The following is a 20334-nucleotide window of genomic DNA, read 5'->3' on the forward strand; positions in this document are numbered from 1 at the left end:
GAGCGCGGCCGGGCTGCCCTCGCTCTGCCGCCCTCCGCCGCGGCGGCGGCCAGAAAAGGCTGCAAGTCCCTCCTCCTCCTCCTCCTCCTCCTCCTCCTCCTCCCCGCCCCCGGAGCATCACGAGCGGCCGAGCCCGCACCCTCCTCCGCCGCCGCCACACAAAGCCCGGGCCCCCCGGGCCCCCCCGGCCCCGCCGCCCGCCCACGAAGCGCTTTTGGGGTGCGCTCGCTCCGTGTCCGGCCGGGACTGCTCGGCCCCTCGGTTCTTCCCGCCCTCCATCCATCGTTTTTCCTCCCGTGCTCTCTCTCCGTCCTTTCAGCCCCCTCTCCATCCCCTCCCGCCTCCGTCCGTCTGTCCCCGTCCGTCTGTCCCCGCCTGGGGGTCACCGACACCGCCGCAGCCCCGCGGGATGGGGTGACCGGACTTGCTCCGGCTGCAGGGGACAAGGGGCAGCACCCCCAGACTGGGGACCCCCCAGGGCTGTCCCCGCGGTCCGGGTGACACCGAGAGGCCCGCAGGGGGGAACGCGCGGCGGGGACTGAATTAAATCCTTGTCATTCAGCTCTCCACAGAAAAAAAATCCCGCGTCCCGTGGTCCCTGAAAAAGTCCCCGCGTGTCGCCCTCCTTTGTCCTGATGCTCGCAGGGTGACTCTGCCCGGCCTCCTGCCCTCCCGGATCCCACAGGAATGGCAGCTGGAAATGCCAGGGCTCGTCCCTCATCCCGCAGCGCTGCGTCAGCCCCGGGCACGGCTCTGTGGGGTCACCGGAACAATGGGGAGGGGTCACTGGTGGCACTGGGAATGGCCCGGGCACGCTGCCACTGCCCCGGGGTGGCTCCTGTGGCCACGGTGGCCTCGGCACAGCGGATTTGGCCTCGTGCGCGTCCAGCTCCAGATGTTTCCTCCCCGCTCCGGCCCCTGCAGGTGCTTTTGGGGTTCCCAAACCCAGCGGTTCCCACCCCTGCAGCCACGGGAGCCCCTGAGCTCCCCAAATCCCCGCGGGTCCCGGCGGGAAAGCGCCGCTCCGCTGGATTTCCTCTGGAAAAGCCAATTCTGGGCTCTGCGAGGTGCTCGGGGCCGGCTGCTCCCGCCCGGCTCATCCCGGGAAGGGCTTCACGGAATTCCCTCGCTCGCAGCTTTTCCACGGGATTAAACCCGAGCCGGAGCTGCCGTTTGTTCTCCGTCACGGGCGGAACATCTGGGAGCCACATGGAGAAGCCTTTCCCAGCCAAAAGAGCCACGCCGGGGCCAGGTGGGGACGGGGCGGGCTGTGCCCGGGGCTCGGGATGCCCGCCCGGGGCTCGGGATGCCCGCCCGGGGCTCGGGATGCCCGCCCGCGGCGGGACGGGCAGCGAGGGCAGGGACAATCCCGGCGCTTTAAGGGGTTTTTACGGGATCACCGACGACACCGCAGCCCCAGCGGGACGGGACGGGGTGACCGGATTTCCTCCGGCTGCAGGGGACAAGGGACAACATCCCTGAGGACATTCCCGGGAGCGGGAATGGGGGCAGGCGCGTGGCAGGGCTGGCACAGCGGGGGAGCCGCCGCGGGATCCCGCAATTAATTTGCCGCAGCAAGTGGCAAATCCAGATGTTTTCCGTGGGCCCTTGGATAAATCCCTCCTCCCCCTCTCCCTCCTCCTCTCCCTCCTCCTCCCCCCTCGCTGGGCACACCGAGCTCCTGCCTCGCGGTCCCCGAGCCCCGTCCCTGCCACCACCGCGGCCCGGTGCCAGTCTGGGAATCATCCCGGGACAAACCCAGCCCTGGAAAAGCCCATCCCGCCCAGCTGGGCTCCATCTGCGCCGGGCGAGGGGAAGTGAAAATTCCCGCTCCCATCCCAGCCCTCCGCGGCTCCTCTGGGGAAGGGACTCGCGGAATTCTTCACCAAGTCACACGCGCGGCGCTTTTCCTGTCCCCAAAAGAGGTTGCGGCCCTTTCCCGGCTCCTTGAGGTGACAAAGAGCCTCTGAAAGGTCTGGTGTCCCCTCCTGGAATTAAACCCGAAGGCTCTGGGGGTGTTTTTTGGGGGGGGGAATGGTGGGAAATGGAACTCTCTGAGCGTTGCAACCCCTGAGGTCACCCCAGAATTCACCCACCTGCCACTGGCTCTGCAGTGGGGCTGACCAGGGCCCCAAAAAGCCTCGTGGCCACCGGGGGGACCCCAAAATCCGCTCTCAGGGGTGGGGCGGTGCCAGGGCTGGGTTTGTGGTGCGACAGCAGCTCAGGGAGGGCTTGGCCACGTTTTCAATGACAAAAAGAAGCTTCCATGATTTTTTCCCACGAATTTCCCGAGCTCCCCTCAGGCTGCGGGGGTCACGCAGGAAGGGGTTTCCCTGCTGGAGGGAGAGCGCCAGAAAGGGCAGGATTAATTAGCAAAAGGCCAATTAGAGCTGGGTGAAACATCGCACGCAGTCCCTGCTGTCCTCAGAGCGATTTCACCCCCTCGTTATCTCCCTTCAGCTGCTTCCAGATTCTCCACCTCCCAGAGGGGTCCAGGGGATGTTTCCCCCTCTCCCAGGAAGCCTCCCAGAGCCCCCAGGAAGAGCCTGGCTTAAACACTCGGGGCCAGCCCCCGCCCATGAAGTTTTTGTGGCTTTTACTCCAGAGCCGAGGTGAAATTCCCTTCCCGACAGAGCCAATCCCGCGGCGATGGCGAGGTAGAAATGAGGCTGAATTAATGACGCTCCTCGGGAAGCGGGAGCGGGAACCGCGAGGGAAAACCCGCGGGGAGGGAAAGGGGCCGGGACTGGAGCGGGTTTGGGGCAGGGAACGGGGCCGGGAATGCTCCGGGGGAAGGGGAGGGGGGCCTAGGCGTGAGGGAAAATCCCTTTTGGGGGGGAAAGGGAGGAAAATTCGGGTGGAATCAGGCTCTGACCCGGTGTTGCTTTGCTGGGAGCCATCGGAGCGTTCCCGTCTCCAGGGGTGGAGGGGAACTTGTGGCAAAAAGGCGCCTTTTAAAAATGCCATGTTTTCCAAAGGAAAAAAGGGGGAAAGATTATTTGAACTCCCCAGAACAGCTCAGGTGAGAGATTCGCACCTTGGGCCACTCAGCCAGAGCCCAGCCCGTGTCTAGGGAGCAGGAAGGGAAGCGCTCCCACCTGGATGCTCCGGTTTTCCTGGAAATCGATGGGATTCAGGCCCTTAAAAGCCTTCAGGGATGGAGGCCAAGCTCGGCTCTCGTGCTGAGGTGCCCGGGCCCGTTCCCTGCTCCCATCTGGAGCTCTGCCAGCTCCAAACCCGTTTGTTCCCTGTGACAGAGGGCCGGGAATTACAGCTCCATTTGGAACCACAATTCCAGGGCTGCGGGACATCCTTCCTGCCTGGAGTGTTGGGAACACGGAGCTGTTCCCTTGGAGCGCTTTTTCCATTCAGGGGAAAACTCTTCCCTGGATTTGGGCAGCCGGGGAGGAACTGTCTGGGACACTTCCCCCACTTTTCCCTTAATCCAGCCTTGCTCATCCCATCTGTGCCTTGGATGCAGCCTGGGGAAAATGGGGAGTGAGCTGGAAAATCGGCTCCGAGAGGAGCTTTTCCCGTTGGGGTGGGGCTGTTATTCCATGGAAATGGGGCCCAGTTATTCCTGTGGGGATGGGGCGATGCTGGTGCAGGTGGAACAGGGAAGGTGAATTCCCGTTGGGATGGACTGCAAGGCTCGGGGACACGGGGGACATGGGACACACGGGGGACACAGGGACACGGGGGACACGAGGGACACGAGGGACACGAGGGACACAAGGGACACGGGGGACACGGGGGTTGGGCCCCCCGGGGCTGTCCGGGGGCTCCCGAGTGCAGATTCCAGCTGGGGTGACACCCTCGGTGTTGGATGTGAGCCCAAGACTCCAAACAATCCCAAAAGCTCCGGGGCAGGAGGGATCCGGCGTTCCCCAAAGTCCCCCAAACCCGATTCCCATCACTCCCAGAGTGTCCCGAGCTGCTTTGGATTACGCTCCCAGATTTCCAGGCCTGCAATTCCTGCCGCTGCCTCCCTCCATCCCTTCCCTTTCCCCTTTCTTTCCGTGTCTTCCCAGCGCGATCCATGGCCCTGCCGCAGCAGGGGGGATTCGGGGCACCGATCCTCGGCTCCTTATAAGGCCGGCCCGCGGGAACCTCCGGGAGAGCCGAGCCGGGCTGGGAAAACAAAACCCCAGAGAGAAACCAGGGCTCGTCCAACTCCAAACAATCCCCGGGAGAAAATCCCAGCACGCGGCGCAGGGAATGAAGGATGGGCAGGAATAAAGGACAGGGACACGCCCGGCAGCGGCAGCAGCAGCAGCGTTATCGATAATTTCCTGCTCCAATGCGAGCATCGATCCATCCCGGGCTCCTTCTCCCCGGCCCAGCTTTTGGGAACCGATTGATCCCGGGTTTGTTGCTGATGGACCGAGGATTCTGCTGTCGGGAGGAAATGGATGTCAGAGCCGCCGCGGTGTCAGTGCGGATGAGCCGGGCCAGAGGAGATTTTTTATTTTCCTTGGCTCCGGGCTGCGCTTTTCGCTGCGTTTGTTTTTCGTTTGGGGGTGGGGATTTTATTTGAATTGACTCAGCGCTCGGCCGGAGCAGAAGGAGATAAAGGTAGAATGGGATGGAGATGAATGGAAGGGAATGGAAATGAAATGGGGGTAAAATAGAGATAAATAGAGATAAAATAGAGATAAATAGAAATAGGATAGGAATAGAATAGAATAGAATAGAATAGAATAGAATAGAATAGAATAGAATAGAAATAAAGAGAATAAAACGGAATATTTCCACTGGAAGGGCACCAAAACACCCCTCTAATCCCATTGTGGGATATTTTTCCAGCTGGTTTCCAGTGTGTGCAGCCCAGTGTCCCTGCGGCATCCATAGGGATCCATGGGCGTGTCCCTGCGGCATCCATAGGGATCCATGGGCTCCACCCCCCCAGCACCTTCCCGGCCCCTCCACTTCCATCACCTGCATTATACCGTGATTTATTTTATTGTATTTTATTGTATTTTATTGCATTTTATTGTATTTTATTGTATTTTATTGTATTTTATTTTACAGTTTCCCGGTGGGATGGGGCAGCTTTGGTGGGTTTTTTTTGGGAATTCTCGCAGGGAAGAGCCGAGGGTGGGAGCGCCCGGCGCTTCGGGAATCAGGTGAGAGTTTCACAAGGGCTGCGCAGCCGAGGATCGATTGGATCAGGGATAATCGGATTGGGATGAGCAGCGCTGTCTCGGCCCCGCTGGAATTCTCCGAGCCAGCGAACAGCGAGGAGGAAATTGGGTAAAAGCAATTTTATCCCGGCTTTTAGGAGGGATTTAATGAAGGCCAGGACATGGCAGTGACACGGGAATGCTGCAGGGGGGAGCGGCGGATCCAGGCGGGAGAGGCAGGGCCTGGAGCGGGGGAGAATCTCCTGGAATCGCTCGCGGGTGTGGCGGGGCCGGGGAGGATTTAAGGAGGGATCCCAGCTCTGGATTTGTGGGGAGATGGATCCCTCCGACCCCTCCGGGTGTGCTCAGAGGGTTCGGTGACCTGGAGAGGGCCCGCGCTGGCCTGGGGGCTCTCCCAGCCCCGTGGGATCCTCTCCCAGTCCCACGGGATCCTCTCCCAGCCCCGTGGGATCCTCTCCCAGCCCCACAGGACGCTGTCCCAGCCCCCTGGGATGTGGAAACGCAGGCACAGGAGGCTTTAAACTCTCCACAACCCCCCGCAGGTTCTCTCTGAGCTCTCCAGCAGCCCCCAGCCCCATCCAGGCCGGCCGGAGCAGCCGGGAGGGGATGCCCGGGCCGGGCCGAGCCCTCCGACTCCCCGGGGACACACGCAGAGAGCAAACAAACCAATAAAACCAATAAAACCAATAAAACCAATAAAACCAATAAAACCAATAAAACCATTACCGGCCGCGGCTGTCGCCAGCAGCGAGAGCAGCACAACAGCCCCGGCGGGGCCGGGCCGGGCTGGGCTGGGCTGGGCTGGGCTGGGCTGGGCTGGGCTGGGCGGGGCCGAGCTGGGCTGGGCCGGGCTGGGCCGGGCTGGGCCGGGCTGCCCCCCTGCCCTGGGTCCGGATTTGGGATGGATTTCTGCTGGAATCGGTCCAGTCGGGCATGGGGAATGCGCTCAGAGCGGCCAGGATGGACAAGAGGAGGAGGAGGAGGAGGAGGAGGGGCGAAGGCCGCTCCCGGGACACGGAGGAGCTTCGGGATTTTGGCTGAGGTGTGGGATGCTCATCCCCGCTCCCACCTGAGAGGAATCCATCCAAGGCGCCTCCTGCGCTTTTCCAGGGGCTTTTCCTTCTCCCCCGTCCCTCCCCATCCCGGGATGTGCCGGGACAGACCCTGGGCCACCTTCCGGGGGCTGCTGAGCCCCAGGACCACCCCAGGCAGGGTCAGGGGGTCACCCCAGCCCCGATTTCACCCTCCGGACCCTCCTGGCAGCCCCGGCTGAAACCCGAGCCGCGCCCTGGCAGTGACGGATGGGCCGGGGGCCGCTGCCCTCGCGAATCCCCCGGTTCTAAAAGCATTACAGCTCCCAGGCCGACGGAGGCCGGGATTTGCTGAAGCCGCTTGAGGTCCCATTTTCCCTGGAACCCATTTCCACGGCATGAATCACCGAGCGGAATGAACTCAATTAGTCCAGACAGAGGCAGGAGATAAATCAGGGTCCCATTAGGAAACCTTGAGGGTAATTTATGGCCCCGAGCAGCAGCGCTGGCTGCCTCCCTTCCCTGCCCATCTGCAGCCTGCTCCGGAGCCGCCGCGGTGGCACCGCGGGTCCCTCTCCCGGTGCTGGGCGCGCTCCGGCCGGCTCAGCCCTCGCCTGACCGGCTGACCCAGATCGGGAGCGCTTCCCTCCCCAGGCAGCCTCATTCGCCCTTTTGGGCATTCATCCCTCGCGGGTTTCCTGCCCGGGGATGCTCGGGAGGAACGCGGAGCCTTCCTGGAAGTCGGGGCTTTCTCGGAACCGGAATTTCCCCGGTCCCGGCTGCTGGAGGCTCCAGTCCATGCCGAGACCCTCGGGGCGCATCCCGACCCCGCTGAGCAATCCAGGGGTGCTCCCGGGGGGGTTGGATCGCCCTCGGCTGCCGGGAATGCAGGGAGGGGTCCAGGAAGGGGCCGGACGGGATCATCCAGGGGGATCAGCCCGGATTTGGGGTGTCGCGCTCCCCGGGGAGGCTCTGGGTGCTGGGCCTGTGCCCTGCGAGCTGCAGCGCTGCCCCGGGAAGAGCCTGAGCCGCTTCTCGGAAGGATTGCAGCTGCTCCGGGCTCCTTCCAGCCAGCGGAGACGGACAGGGACCTGCCGGGGACAATTCCTGCCGGAATCCGAGTCCGGGAAGCGGCAGCTCCATCCCCGCCTGGGGGCTGTGCGCGCTCCCAGCTTCCCCCGCATCCCTGAGCCAGGATTTTCCAGGGCTGGAAAAGGATTTTCCAGCCAAAAGTTGCCCCTGGCTGCGGAACAACCCTTGGGAAAGCCACGGGTGCTTTTGAGGAGGCTGAGGCCCGCACCTGACGGGCTGGGAGGGTTGAGGGGGGTCAGGAACGGGAGGAGGGTCCCCCTTGGGGGCTGCCCGTGCCTGGTCCGGGACAAATCCCTCAGGGAGCGGGGTCAGGGCCGTGCCTTTGTCTGCGTGGCTTTGGGGATGTTCCCGGAGCGGCTTTCGGCTGACACAAACTTTGCCCCGGGGGACCCCCCCTGCACCCCGGCCAGCCCCCCAGAAGTGGCTTTTTCAGCTTTTTCCCCCCCTCGATTCTGCGATCCGAGTGCAGCCGGATCCGTCCTGCCCCTTTCCCAGGATCCTCCAAGCCGCCCTAATGGGAGTCAGCGGGGAATTTGGGGAATCAATCGGCGGGCAATTAACGCGCCCTGGAATCGGGGCGCGCGGGGGAGGAGGCAGCAGAGAGGTCCCATCTGGGAGCGCTCCCGGTGCCAGGGAATGGGAACGCTGGGATGGAGCCATGGGGGAAGTGACGCCTGGGGAGCGATGGAGACGCATTTGGCAGCGAAAGGCCCCGGCCCGGCAGACACGGGAGGGGGGAAATGGAGGCGCTGGGGGTGCTCAGACAGAGGGCGGGGCTGTCGAAGCCTCCGTGGGCCATCGAAAACTCCCGTGGGCCACCAACCCCCCCCCGCCGTGGGCCACCCGGCCAGGCTGATAAAAGGCAGAGGTGGCACAGGTTGTGCTGGGGGGGAAAGAGCAGGGGATGGGAGCCCCCCAGGTGTGACCCTGGATGTCTGTGACCCCCGATATCTGTGACCCCCGATATCAGTGACCCCCGATATCAGCGACCCCCGATATCAGCGACCCCCGATGTCTGTGACTCCCCGATATCAGCGACCCCCGATATCTGTGACCCCTGATATCAGTGACCCCTGATATCAGTGACCCCCGATATCAGTGACCCCCGATATCTGTGACCCCTGATATCAGTGACCCCCGATATCTGTGACCCCCCCGGTGTCCGTGCCCCCCCCGCTGCTCTCCCCCTGCCCGTTCCTGCCCCCATTCCCAGCCGAGGGCCCCGCGCTGTCCCCCCCCCGTTCCCCCGGGGCTCTGCCCGAGGCACAGAAGGCAGCGGGGGCTCGCTGACCCCGCCGGCCGCCCCCGGGTGGGTCCTGCTCCACAAAGCCCCGGATTGTTCCCCGCGGCGGCCGCTCCTGCTCCTCCGAGACGCAGGAAAACGGGGGGAGGCGCTTTCCAGGGATCTCCGCGGCCCCCGGGGATGCTCCGGGCGGATCCCCTGCTCCAAAGGGCTGCACATCCCGGGGGGCCACAGCATCCCCCGCACCCCACCCCACTCCATCCCACCCCATCCCATCCCATCCCATCCCATCCCTCCCGCGGGGAATGAGCTGTGACAGGGACAGGGACAAGGTCACGGGGCAGGGATGTGAACGTGGCTCAGCGCTGAGGGGGGGACTCGTCCTTCGCCAGGAGCCGATCGATCCCGAGGCTTGGAATGGCCGGGCCGGGATGAGGAGGGACCCGCCGGGGTCACCCAACCGCGGACAAGCACCTGGGACTAATTGCTCTAAATAAATGAGCAATTAAGGACGCTACAGGAAGACTGGAACATCCCAGACCTCTCCCTGACCCCCCGGCAGTATCCCTGGAAACCGCTGGACCAGGATGCTCAGCCCGGCTGCTCCCGGCGGGATCGGGGCCCTCGGAGCCCCCCCGGCGGCGGAAGGGGCTCCGGCCCCACGGCAGCTGCGGGAGAGGACACTGAAGTGCCTTTGTCCGGCGGCGGCCGGGGCGGCCGGAGAGGCCGGGGTTTTTCCCGGGGAGAGCAGGACTTGTCCCGGGAAGCGCAGGATTTGTCCCGGAGAGGGCAGGATTTGTCCCGGGGCCAGCAGGGATGGGGGGATTTGGGGGGATTTGGGGTTTTCCCCCCTCCAGGCCGGGCTTTCCAGCCTCTGCCCTCCAGCCCCCACTTTCTCCCCTCTCCAGGACATTAAATCCCTGGAAGGAAAGGAAAAGCTGCGCGATTCCAGCGCCGGCGGCCGCAGCCAGGGAGGGTCAGCGGTTCACGCGCTAATGAGGGGGGGATTGGGTTAGGATTCATTAAGTCATTAACTCCCTTTTAATTGCAGCCGTCTATGGCGATACCTGCGCGGGGAGAGGGGGGACAGGAGCCTTTTGCAGCTCCGGGGGTGTCCCTGCGCTCCGGGAATGTCCCCAGACCCTCGGGGTCGCCTTCTGGTGCCCAAACCCCTTCACCTGGCGAATTTGCTGCGGGCCCGAGGAAGAGGAGGATGGGGAGAAGGCGGGGAGGACGCTTGGGCACCAGAGGGGCTGCGGAGTTTTGGGGGGGGGGGGGCTGCGCTTTCCCCCGGCCCCGTCCCGATTTCCCTGGAGCTGCCGGGTGACAATTCCCAGCCAGTGGAGCCTTCCCGGAGCGGGGATAACGCAGCCGCATCCAGCTGGCTCCCGGCGCGGAGGAAACTCGGTTAAAGCGCCGATAACCATCGCGGACCAGCGAGGAACCCCGGCCCTGGCGCCCGCCGAGCCGCGGGGACCCCGGGCTGCGGAGAACGGGGGTGCTCGCACCCCGATCCCGGCTCTGCGGGGCCCGGCACGGCGGGGTTCAGCTCGGGGCTGCGCCCCACGTCATTCCCTGATGGGATTCGGGATAACCCTGCTGCTCCCCAAAGCTTCCGCGACTTCCCAGCCCCAAACCCGCGCCTGCCATGGGGTCCCTGTGCCCGCCCGGGGGGGTTTTTCTGCTTCCCTGGGGCGAGTCAGGTGAAGCTGTCTGAGTGAAAGACAGGCTGGGGTTTAAAGCAGATTAATTCAGCCGCAGGACGGGGCCGTGCGGACAGAGCTCAGAATGCAAACAGCCCTAATTCGATTTCCCTGACTTGCAAATCGCGGCAGGGAACTCGGCTGAAATCACATTAAGGCCGTTTCCACCCCGAGCCGCGTCCTCGCAGGGCTTTAATGCAGTTTCGCTAATTTAATTTCAAACGCTTATTGAGCCTAATTCGGGTTTGGGCCGGGCCGGGACCCCCCGGGCAGGGCCGGGACCCCCCGGAGGACGCGGTGGGTGGGAGGGGGATCAGCGCCAGCCCCGTCCCGCCGCGCACGGATCAACCCCACAACGGATTTGGGGTGGAAAAACCCCGTTCCTGCCAAAGCCGCGGCTCCGGCCGGGCGTGGCCGTGCCCTGGAGCCGCCGCGGATCCGTCCCGGCCCCGCCGGGGTCAGCGGGCGCCGGGAGCCTCCGCGCTTGGCGGTTTCGTGCCGAGGGTTTTTTGGGAGCGGGGGGTGGAGAAGAGGACGCGCTTTGTTCCCTCCCGGGGCCGGGGGGGACAATGAGCCCTTCTTGAGCCGCCCGCGCTGCCCGCGGAGGAAATGTCCCCCAAAACCGGACAGCAGCCTCGGGGAGAGGCTCAAGGGAGGGGGCCCAGCGCTGTTTTGGGGTGCGGTTCCACAGCCATCACTGGCAGGGTGGTCCCAGCTCTATTTTGGGGTGCAATCCCAGAGCCATCACCCAAAAACGGGGTCCCATCTCAATTTTGGGGCCCTCCATGCCCCCCTATCCCTTCGCCGGATGCTCCCAGGCCCTCACCTCCATCCTGGACCCCACATTCCCCATCCCACAGAGCCAGGACAGCTCGGAGGCTGTGGGGGGACGCTCTGGGTGCCCCCGGCAGTGGCCAGCCCGTGTGGCCAGCCCGTGTCACCGCGTCCCCCCCGAACCAGCGGCCGCAGGGTCCCTGCACAAAGGCCCCTTTCTGCTCCCGGCTGGTGCCGAGGGTGGCACCGGCTCCGAGCCGGCGGCTCCCGCAGCTCCCATCCCAAAAACCCGGGCCCGGGCCCAAAAATCCCCAGGGCCACGAGCCTTTGTCCGCGTTCTGTGTGAACGGGCAGCGCTGATCCCGCAGGGAAAAGGGAACGGGCAGCACAAACGTGGGGTGAGCGGCCGGCAGAGCTCGGGGGGTGCAAATCCCGGTCCCCCAGCTCCGTCAGTCCCGGGTTTAATGAGTTTCACCTTGTTGGACCCCGCCTCCAAGGGGAAGAACCCCCCGGGCGTTCAGGGCTTTGCCACCAAAGGTTGGTTTGGGGCTGGACGGAGGCACCGACAGCTGAGAACCGGGGCCTGGGGCCATCAGCTGGGACCCGTCCCTGCTGTTTGGGTCCCTCTCTGTCCCCCCATTGGCCGGGATGCTGAGCAGCGCCGTGCCTCAGTTTCCCCTCACGGAGGTGACGCAAGCCCAGGGGGGTGACACAAGCTCAGGGGGGTGACACAAGCTCAGGGGGGTGACACGACACTCCCTGGCTGCTGCCGGGATCCGCTGGGCTCTGAGGAAGGGCTTCGGCTCCGTTCCCATCCCCAGACGCTGCCGGGGAGCGGCACAAAGCCCCCGGTGCCCGGCGGGGTCCCCTCGGAGCGGAGCCCATCGCGGCGGCTCCCCGGGCCAGGCGTTTGGGGAGGGTTTTGGGTTTTTTTTTCTCTTAATTCCCTCTCTTTTTTCCCTGTTCTCCGGGATTCCCGGAGCCAAAGGGAGAGCGCTGCTTCCCTCTAGCGGCTCCGGGAACAGGAGGGGACAGGAGGGGACACGGCCGGGAAATGAGGGACCTGTGTCCGCAGGAGCACAGCGTTTTCCCCCGGGACGAGGGAGGAACATTTAATGCCGGTGTCCACAGCTCGGGAAGGACAAGGAGCTGCTGGAGAGGGTCCGAGGGAGGCCACAAAGACGGTCTGGAGCATCTCGGATGAGGAGAGAGCGGGAGCTGGGCATGGTTAGGCTGGGAAGGGAGGGCTGAGAGGGGATCCCACCAAGCCGTGGAAGTGTCTCCGGGAGGTGTCAGACTCCGTTCAGCGGTGCCAGGACCAGGAGCAATGGCCAGAAACTAAACCACGAGTTCCACCTCAACAGGAGGAAGAACTTTCCATGGAGGGTGGCAGGCACAGGTGACAGGGAGGGCCTGGCGCGTCCCTCTCTGGACCCAGACATCCCAAGCCACCCCTGTCACCGGCTCCAGGTGACCTTGCCATGGCAGGGGGATGGACTGGGTGGTCTCCAGAGGTCCCCTCCCCGCCTGTTCTGGGGTTCTGTCCCCTGTCCCCGCACGCCCCCCACATGCCTCCCCTCCCCCAGGACTACACCTCCCAAGAGGCGCTGCGCGTAGCGTGAAGCCCCAGCCAATAGTGCGCTGCTTTGCTCAGCCAGCGGGCCGCCGCGGGGCACACCGGGAGCTGTAGGCCGCCCTGCAGAGCGCATGGTGGCAGAGAACTACCCATCCCAGAAAGGCACGGGAGGCGCGGGCCAATGAGGAGCGCGCGTCTTGGCCTGGCGCGCAGGCGCGCTGGGGCGGGCGGCCGCGGATTCATGTGGAGGTCAGCGGCGCGGCGGGAGCGGCGGGGCCGGGGGGCGGCGGTGGGTGCGGTGGGTCCGGCGGGTCCGGGGCCGGGGGGAGCCGAGCCGGGACCGAGCCGCGGCCTGAGGGCGGGCGGGCGGGCTGGAGACAGCGAGGCCTTGGCCCGTGGGGTGCCCGTGCTGGGGGCGAGAGGCCTAGGAGGGAGCGGGGAGGGGGAGGCCTGGGGGGCGTTCGGGCTGCGGGGGTCGGGCTGCGGGGGGACGGGGAGAGCTGGGAGGGGTCCTGGAGGGGTGTCCGGGGTGCTGCGGGGCCGCAGGATCCGAGCCTGGGGAGGGGTCACGGGGGGAGGGCTGAGGAGACCCCCGGGGCTGAGGTGTTTGTGGGGCCGAGGAGAGGCTGCCCTGCCCGGGGTGGTTCGGGATTCTGGGCGGGGGTCGATCCCCAGGGACCCCCGCAGCACCCCGGCCGTGCTCAGTGGGCTTTGACCGGCCCGGGGGGGGTTTTGCAGGAGGGTTTTGGAGCGGGGGCTGGAGCTGGAGCTGTGAAATGGCTGCGAAGGTGTTCGAGAGCATCGGGAAGCTCGGTCTGGGCTTGGCTGTGGCGGGCGGAGTTGTCAACTCTGCTCTTTACAACGGTGAGTGGGACGAGCTGAGCGCTGCCCGATCGCTTTATTTTGTATTTTCGTCCAAATCTTGACTTCTCACTGCTTTTATTGCCCAATAAAGACAGACTGAGGCCTCACACGGCTGTTTATACCACGAGCATTGTGAGTTCCCTTCTCCAAAAGTCACGGAGCTGCTCCATGAGGAGCAGACTGGGAGGCCCTGGAGTTCCATCTGCAGCTTCTCTTTGCTTTGTTGCCCTAAATGATCCCATTAATTCCCCGCTCTACTGTTAATTAAGGCTTTAACCCTCCCAGCCGCCCTGTTCCCGTGGCTTTGGTGGCAGCAGTGACATCCCTGACGTGCTCTTTCCCTCCCCAGTGGATGCAGGACACAGAGCTGTGATCTTCGATCGGTTCCGGGGGGTCCAGGACGTGGTGGTGGGAGAAGGGACCCATTTCCTGATCCCCTGGGTGCAGAAACCCATCATCTTCGACTGCCGCTCGCGGCCCCGCAACATCCCCGTCATCACCGGCAGCAAAGGTGGGTGCTGGCCCCGGGGACACCGGGTCCAGGGGATCCAGGGCTTTGGGTTTATCCTTCTGGATGTGCAACTGTGGTCCTAAAGCCCAGGCTGTGGAGAAAGGGCCAGAAATGTTAAACGAGTTCCACTTTGAGGGACCAAGCACTGGACAGGTGACCAGGAAGGGCCTGGAGTGTCCCTCTCTGGATCCAGACATTCCAACGCCGCCTGTGTCACCCGCTCCAGGTGACCCTGCCTTGGCAGGGGGTTGGGCTGGGTCATCTCCAGAGGTCCCTTCCAACCCCAACCGCTCCTTGATTCCGTGGAGATCCCACGTGTTCGGAACAGTCAGGAGTGGTTTGAGCTCTTTTAATAAAGGACAGGTTAAAGAACTCTTCCTTTGGTGCTGTAAATCACGGAACCCCAAGGAGTTTGGGTTGGAAGGGAACTCCTGAGTTCCTGCAGGGTCACCTGGAGCAGGTGACACAGGTGGGGTTGGAATTCTCCCTTTACAGCAGAGCACAGTTGGATCCCAGGGGAAAAAGGGGAGTGAAACCAACTCATTTTTTCTGGCAAACCCAAGTTGGGGAGTTTATTCCTCCTCCTCCTGTTGCGCTGGAGAGGAGAGCTCCCTGGCTGACCCTGTGCTGCTCCCCAGACCTGCAGAACGTGAACATCACGCTGCGGATCCTGTTCCGGCCCGTGACCGCCCAGCTGCCCCGCATCTTCACCAGCATCGGCGAGGACTACGACGAGCGCGTGCTGCCCTCCATCACCACCGAGATCCTCAAGTCTGTGGTGGTGAGCACGCCCTGAGCTGCTGCGCTGCCCTGGCAGGGAGTGGGGAATGTGCTGTGCCCTGGAACCGGGGCAGAATTCCAGCCTGGTTTGGGTGGGAAGGGACCTTATGGCTCCTCCAGCTCCACCCCCTGCCAGGGGCTCCACACCCCGTCCACCCTGGCCTTGGACACTCCCAGGATGGGGACTCCAGACCTCCGTGGGCGGCCCTTTTTGGTGGGGAAAGCCCTCCTGCTGTCCATGCTGGTGCAGCTGGAGGCCGTGTCCTGCCGCTGCCCGTTCCCAGAGGGGTCTGCCCCTTGCAGGCTCGCTTTGACGCCGGGGAGCTGATCACCCAGCGGGAGCTGGTGTCCAGGCAGGTCAGCGAGGACCTCACGGAGAGAGCGGCGACCTTCGGCCTCATCCTGGACGATGTGTCCTTGGTGAGAGTTTTCCCATTTCCCCCTTTGGAGAGAAGGGTGGCCGGAGGATGGTGGGCTGGACGTTCGGACATTTGGACACTGTGTTTGGAAGGATGTCGGGGTCACAGCTCTGGTTTTGTCCCTGCGACCTTGGGCAGCCCTTGGTGGCCCCTGGGTGTCCAAGCCCTCCCTGTGCAGGGCTTTTGCAGCTCCACCAGGAGCAGATGCTGCTGAGGGTGATGGATGGCACTGCAGGTGGTTTGGGATTTGGCAGCAGCTCCGCAGGAAGCACCAGGAGTGAAAATCCCCACTTGGACAGCAGCTTTTCCTACAAAGGGTTCCTCCTGGAACCTGCTGAGATACCCAAGGAGGGAGCTCTGCCCTCCCACCTCCCTTTATAAGTTCAATTTATCCCTTTGTAAGTTAAATGTTGTAATCAGGCTTGCACACCTCTCCCTCTTTGCCTCGGGTTTTCCTGCTGGGAGCACAGGGAGGTGCAGGAGGCAGCCTGGACGCTTTGTTTCTGGACCTTTCCCGTGCCCCATCCAGGAGGTGGCAGCGGGCTGAGCACACCGGGATGGGGATGGGTGTGGGATCCCCACCTGTCCCAGTTTGTTTCCGTCCCCATCCCAGTGTCCCAGAGCTGCTGGGATCTGTCCCTGCTGTGACCTGGTTTGGTTTGTGCCCCCCAGACCCACCTGACCTTCGGCAAGGAGTTCACGGAGGCGGTGGAGATGAAGCAGGTGGCGCAGCAGGAGGCAGAGCGAGCCAGGTTCATCGTGGAGAAGGTACCCTGTCCTTCTGGGAACCTTGGGGCTGCCTCTCCTTCCCGCTCCAGGGCTTTTTCCTTTGAATATCCTGTCCCAGCCTTCCTGGAATGCTGGACAGAAATGTTTTCCCAAATATCCAGCATAAACCTACTCCCAGCTGGAGAAGGCTCCTCTCTCCACCCCTGCCTGTGGCCGTGCTCATTGCTTGTTCCTGGGTCACTCCAGCTGCTTTGACTCGCACTGGATGATTTCTGGGAGTCTCCAGCAGGAGAATGGGATTAATGGCTGTTGTGTCATCTCAGATTTCAGCTGACTGGAGAGCTCCGGGTTTGGGAGCATCCCTAGGGACTGCAAAATAATCGGGATCTCCGGGTGGGATGGATGGGGTCAAAAACCAGCCTGAAATTCAGTTTGGAATTGGCTTTTTTTCTTTTCCCACAGTAGCCAAATTGGCTTCTGTTTTTTTCCCAGAATGGCAGCAAACCAGTTTAAAGAACACAACCCTAAACCAGAACCGTTTTATCCTGACCCTGGCAGGGGGGAAGCCCCGCGGGGCGGCTCCGTCCGTTCATTCCGCTCTCGCTTCCTGCGCTGCCCCATCCCTTTTCTTCCCCGTTTTCCTGGCAGGCTGAGCAGCAGAAGAAGGCGGCGGTGATCTCTGCAGAGGGCGACTCCAAGGCCGCAGAGCTGATTGCCAACTCGCTGGCCACGGCGGGGGACGGGCTGATCGAGCTGCGCAAGCTGGAGGCGGCCGAGGACATCGCGTACCAGCTCTCGCGCTCCCGCAACATCACCTACCTGCCCTCGGGACAGTCCGTGCTGCTGCAGCTGCCACAGTGAGCCAGCCCCCGCCTGCCCTGCCCACGCCAGCAGAAAAACAGCAAAACAAAACAAAAAAAGAAAAAAAAAAAAAAAGAAAGGAGAGGGGGGAGAAAAAAAAAAAACCACAATCATTGCAATTTCCTCGCGGAGGAAACGGAAATTTGGCAATTGGAGGGATTTTGGGATGGGTAATCAAATAAAAGCGAACGCTCGCGACGCCAGGCCTGCGGTTCCTCCCCTGGGCGGAGACAGCGGTGGCTTCAGTGGCTCGGGGAGGTTTGGGAAGTGCCCCTTTCCAGGCAGTTGGAGCACCAGGAGCAGAGTTGTCCTGGGATGAAGCCCGGGTGAGTCCCTGGCCACGGGTGCTGCATCGATCAGGTCTCAGAGCTGCCTCAGTGCCTTCAGGCTGGCCGGGGCCATCCCACACCTCCTGGGCTGTGGGACAGCGATGCTCAGGGCTCTCAGCCAAGCCAGTCCTCTCCAGGTGTCACCTGAGAGCCAGGGGACACCTCAGCTTGGGGCAGGGGCTCTGCTGTGCCTGTGGCAGCCACGGCGCTGGGGTGAGAGGAGCAGAGATCCCCTCTGGCACAGTGGAGAGGGGAATTCCTGTGCAGGAAATCCTCCTGGATCCGGGACATCTCCTCGTTCTCCCCCTGAGCCGTCCCCCTCTCCTGCCCCGTGGGCTCCTGTCCCAGCCCCTTGCTGCTCCGAGGCTCGGGCAGAAATGCTCTGTTCCATCCATGCTCCTTTTACTGAGGGAAGCTGAACTGTGAGGAGGATGTGATGGGTGAGATTGTGTAACCAGCCTTCAATAAATGTCACAGTCCCAAGGGTGGCACCGTGGGTTGCTGCTGCTTTTTCTGCTGCTGTCTCAGGAGAGAGGGAGGTCGGGGTCAGTGGGGCACGGGCTGGGGTAGCTGGGAAGAGTCTTGGCACAGGCAAAGAGGGATTGATCCCGACAGCTTCAAAGCTTGGCCTGTGAGTTTTTACGGCGTTCCTGTACTGAGGTGAGAGCGGCATTGTGGAGCCTTTTCCCTGCATGGTTCCAGCCTGGCACCATCCTGGGCTTCACCCGGGGCCTGGCGTCCCTCAGGAATGGCCTGGCCCGGGTGTCAGTGCTGCCCTGAGGGTGCTGCTGTGCGGTGGGGGCTCCTTTCACTCTCCACATCCTCCCTACAGCCTCTGGAGCCGTGGGAAGCCTCTCCTGCCCTTTCTGCCTCCAGCGGTGATGAGGTGCCTGAGCTCACAAAGGGTTTCAGGCAGCTGAGTTGGGTGCACAACTCCCAAATAACTTCCAGACCTCTTTCCCCTCTGGAGCTCTTTATTCCTCTGCTCTCCCGCTCCAGACGCTCCGAGGGCAGCTCCCACTCGGCTCCCAAGGCTCCTTCTGAACCCCCCCCATGGCCTTTCCTGCGTTCCCCTCTCAGTTTCACGCTCCAGGTGTTGGGCTCTGCAGAGTGTGGCTGCAATCCCTTCCCAGCTCCCGGGGCTCTGCATTTCCAGGGAGTGGGGAGCGTTTCCTGCTGCCTTTGCTGTTTGCCCCTCTGGAGGAGGTGCCTGAGGCTCCCTCGGTGGCCCCTGGGGCCGATTATTCACCATTTCCTTGGCTTTTGGGGGTGATTCTCCCTACAAACGTTCCCTTTTCTCTCCTCTGCTGAGAGATCTGGGGTTCCAAATGAATCGTGGAACATCCTGAGTTACAGGGGACCCACAGGGCTCATCCAGCCCAGCCTCTGGTTCGATTCACTCCAAACTCCCACCCTGTGCATCCCTGGGAGTGTTGTCCAAAAGCTCCTGGAGCTCTGGCAGCCTCGGGAATGTGCCGATTCCAGGAATGCTTTCCTGGCCTGGTTCTTTCCCTTTTGCCACCTGTTTGCCCAAACTCCCCCAATTCAGTGTATCTGACAGCTTTTAACCCCCATCAAAGGGCACCCAGTGCCCTCCTCTCGGCTCTCCCTCACACCAACACCCCACCAGGTGCTCCTGGACCTTCCCATCTTCCAGCTGCTCTCCCGGTGGGCCTGCCTGGGACTAGAGGAACTCCAGAGGTCCCTTCCCACCCCAGCTGTTCTGTGATTCTCCAGTTGTCCTGTTTGGCACCGACATCTCAGAGCTGGGGGTGTTCTGCGGGTGAGTGGCGGAGGTGCAGCTTTGCTGCTCGCCGTGACAGGAAGGATGGGAAGAGGTGTCCTTTTCCAGAGGTGCCTTGTCCCGAGGTGCCCGTTTCCAGGCTCAGTGGGACACCCCGAGGAGCAGCAGGGCCGGGCTGGTTCCCACCAGGTGGCAGCAGCAATTGGCCCAGAGGTGGCCTCCCGAGGCGACAGCAGAGCCCCGAGGTCACCCTGGCCAGGACAGGATGTGGACAAGGACAGACGGAGTCTCCAGGTGGGGAAGGAGAAGCTCCAAGCTGGCACAGGAGCTGCCTGAGGTTCCTCAGAACCCTCTGCTGCCCCTTCCAGCTTCAGGTTTCCGCTCCTTGAGCACTCGGAAATGTCCAAATTCCTGTTTTCCCCCCAGCCCTGCAGGGCTCCGAGCTTTCCTCCTTTCCCACCTGCCCGAGGTTCACCTGGCTCCCTCGGGAACTGCAGGAATTGTCTGGGAATGGCTTCGGAGGTGCGAGCTGGTTGAGCTGGATTTCAGGACACAGCTCTGAGTTTTTGGGTCCGGAACGGTGTTGTGGTGATTAATTGGTGCTGGAGGGAAAAGCCTGGCAGCTGTTCCCCTGCAGCTCTGTGCTTTCAGTGATTAATGGCAGCACAGACTGGTTTTTGCTTCCTGGGAGACTTTTCCCTCCCTTTTTCCTTCCTTGCTGGTGGCAGGGAGCTCAGACCAGCCAGCCAGGCTTTTGTTCCCCATAAACAAACAGGAAGCTGCCTGATTTCCTCTGTGCTCACCCTCCCTGAGCCGAGCCTGCTCTGTGGCAGACACCCGGCCTGCCCGGCGTGAGGAGGACGCAGCCAGGAGCACGGGGAGCAGCCTCTGGAGCAGCCAGGACCCGCCTGGCTGGGCATGGAAAGGCACCTGCTCCTGCTGCAGCCAGGCTGGAGCCCCCCCGGGCCAGGCAGGTCCCGAGGCCGGGATAATCCGTGCCCCGGAGCGAGCTGGCAGCGTGGGGAGAGCCGGGCACGGGGAGGAGTTTCCTCACGGCCTCCTTTGTGCTGTTTATGTCCAAGGGGACCCTGAAAAACAGGGGCGGTGCGGGAGGAAGGGCTCGTGGAAAAGAGCAGGAATAACAGCCCAGGGCAGGCTGGGAGATGGGGAGCCACGCTCAGCGCCAAGTTTGGATCCAGGATTCCTCGGCTGGCAGCGGGGCTGAGCTGCTCCTCCTGGGCCTGTTTTCCATCAGAGCTGCTGCATTCAGCCCGGCACATCCTGGCTCCAGGGCGAGCCTTGGGAAGATGGGGTGGGAATGGAAAGGATTCCAGTTAAACCAGTTTGTCCCTCACCCTGGCCAAGGCCAAGGACCCTTCCTGCACTCCTCTGATGCCGATGTGAGCAGAGGGCGTCCTTTAGCGCAGGGACAGAAACGTCCAGCACCTGCTGCGGTGACGTTTGTATTTAATAATTGCTCCAGCATGAACTTTAGAACTTCCCTCAGGAGGAATCTTAAAAAAAACCAAAACAA

General features: G+C 63.0%; 1 protein-coding gene across 1 annotated transcript; it reads left to right on the forward strand.

The window, feature by feature from the left end:
• Positions 1–12758: 12758 nt before the first annotated feature.
• On the forward strand, positions 12759–17547 carry PHB1 (prohibitin 1). Its single transcript, XM_068996585.1, has 7 exons — positions 12759–12812; positions 13302–13427; positions 13777–13938; positions 14577–14719; positions 15022–15138; positions 15810–15905; positions 16515–17547. The coding sequence occupies exons 2-7, from the start codon at positions 13340–13342 to the stop codon at positions 16725–16727; spliced, it is 819 nt and encodes a 272-aa protein (XP_068852686.1). The 5' UTR covers positions 12759–12812; positions 13302–13339; the 3' UTR covers positions 16728–17547.
• Positions 17548–20334: the final 2787 nt, after the last annotated feature.

The sequence above is a fragment of the Aphelocoma coerulescens genome, chromosome 27 (assembly GCF_041296385.1).
Source record: "Aphelocoma coerulescens isolate FSJ_1873_10779 chromosome 27, UR_Acoe_1.0, whole genome shotgun sequence".
Classification (NCBI taxonomy): domain Eukaryota; kingdom Metazoa; phylum Chordata; class Aves; order Passeriformes; family Corvidae; genus Aphelocoma; species Aphelocoma coerulescens.

Bases quoted from the DNA above. Each gene is read 5' to 3' on its own strand.
- PHB1 (XM_068996585.1), top strand. From the start codon at position 13,340: ATGGCTGCGAAGGTGTTCGAGAGCATCGGGAAGCTCGGTCTGGGCTTG. The intron at 13,939-14,576 runs GTGGGTGCTGGC...GCTGCTCCCCAG, and splicing joins CGTCATCACCGGCAGCAAAG to ACCTGCAGAACGTGAACATC. The intron at 14,720-15,021 runs GTGAGCACGCCC...TGCCCCTTGCAG, and splicing joins AGATCCTCAAGTCTGTGGTG to GCTCGCTTTGACGCCGGGGA.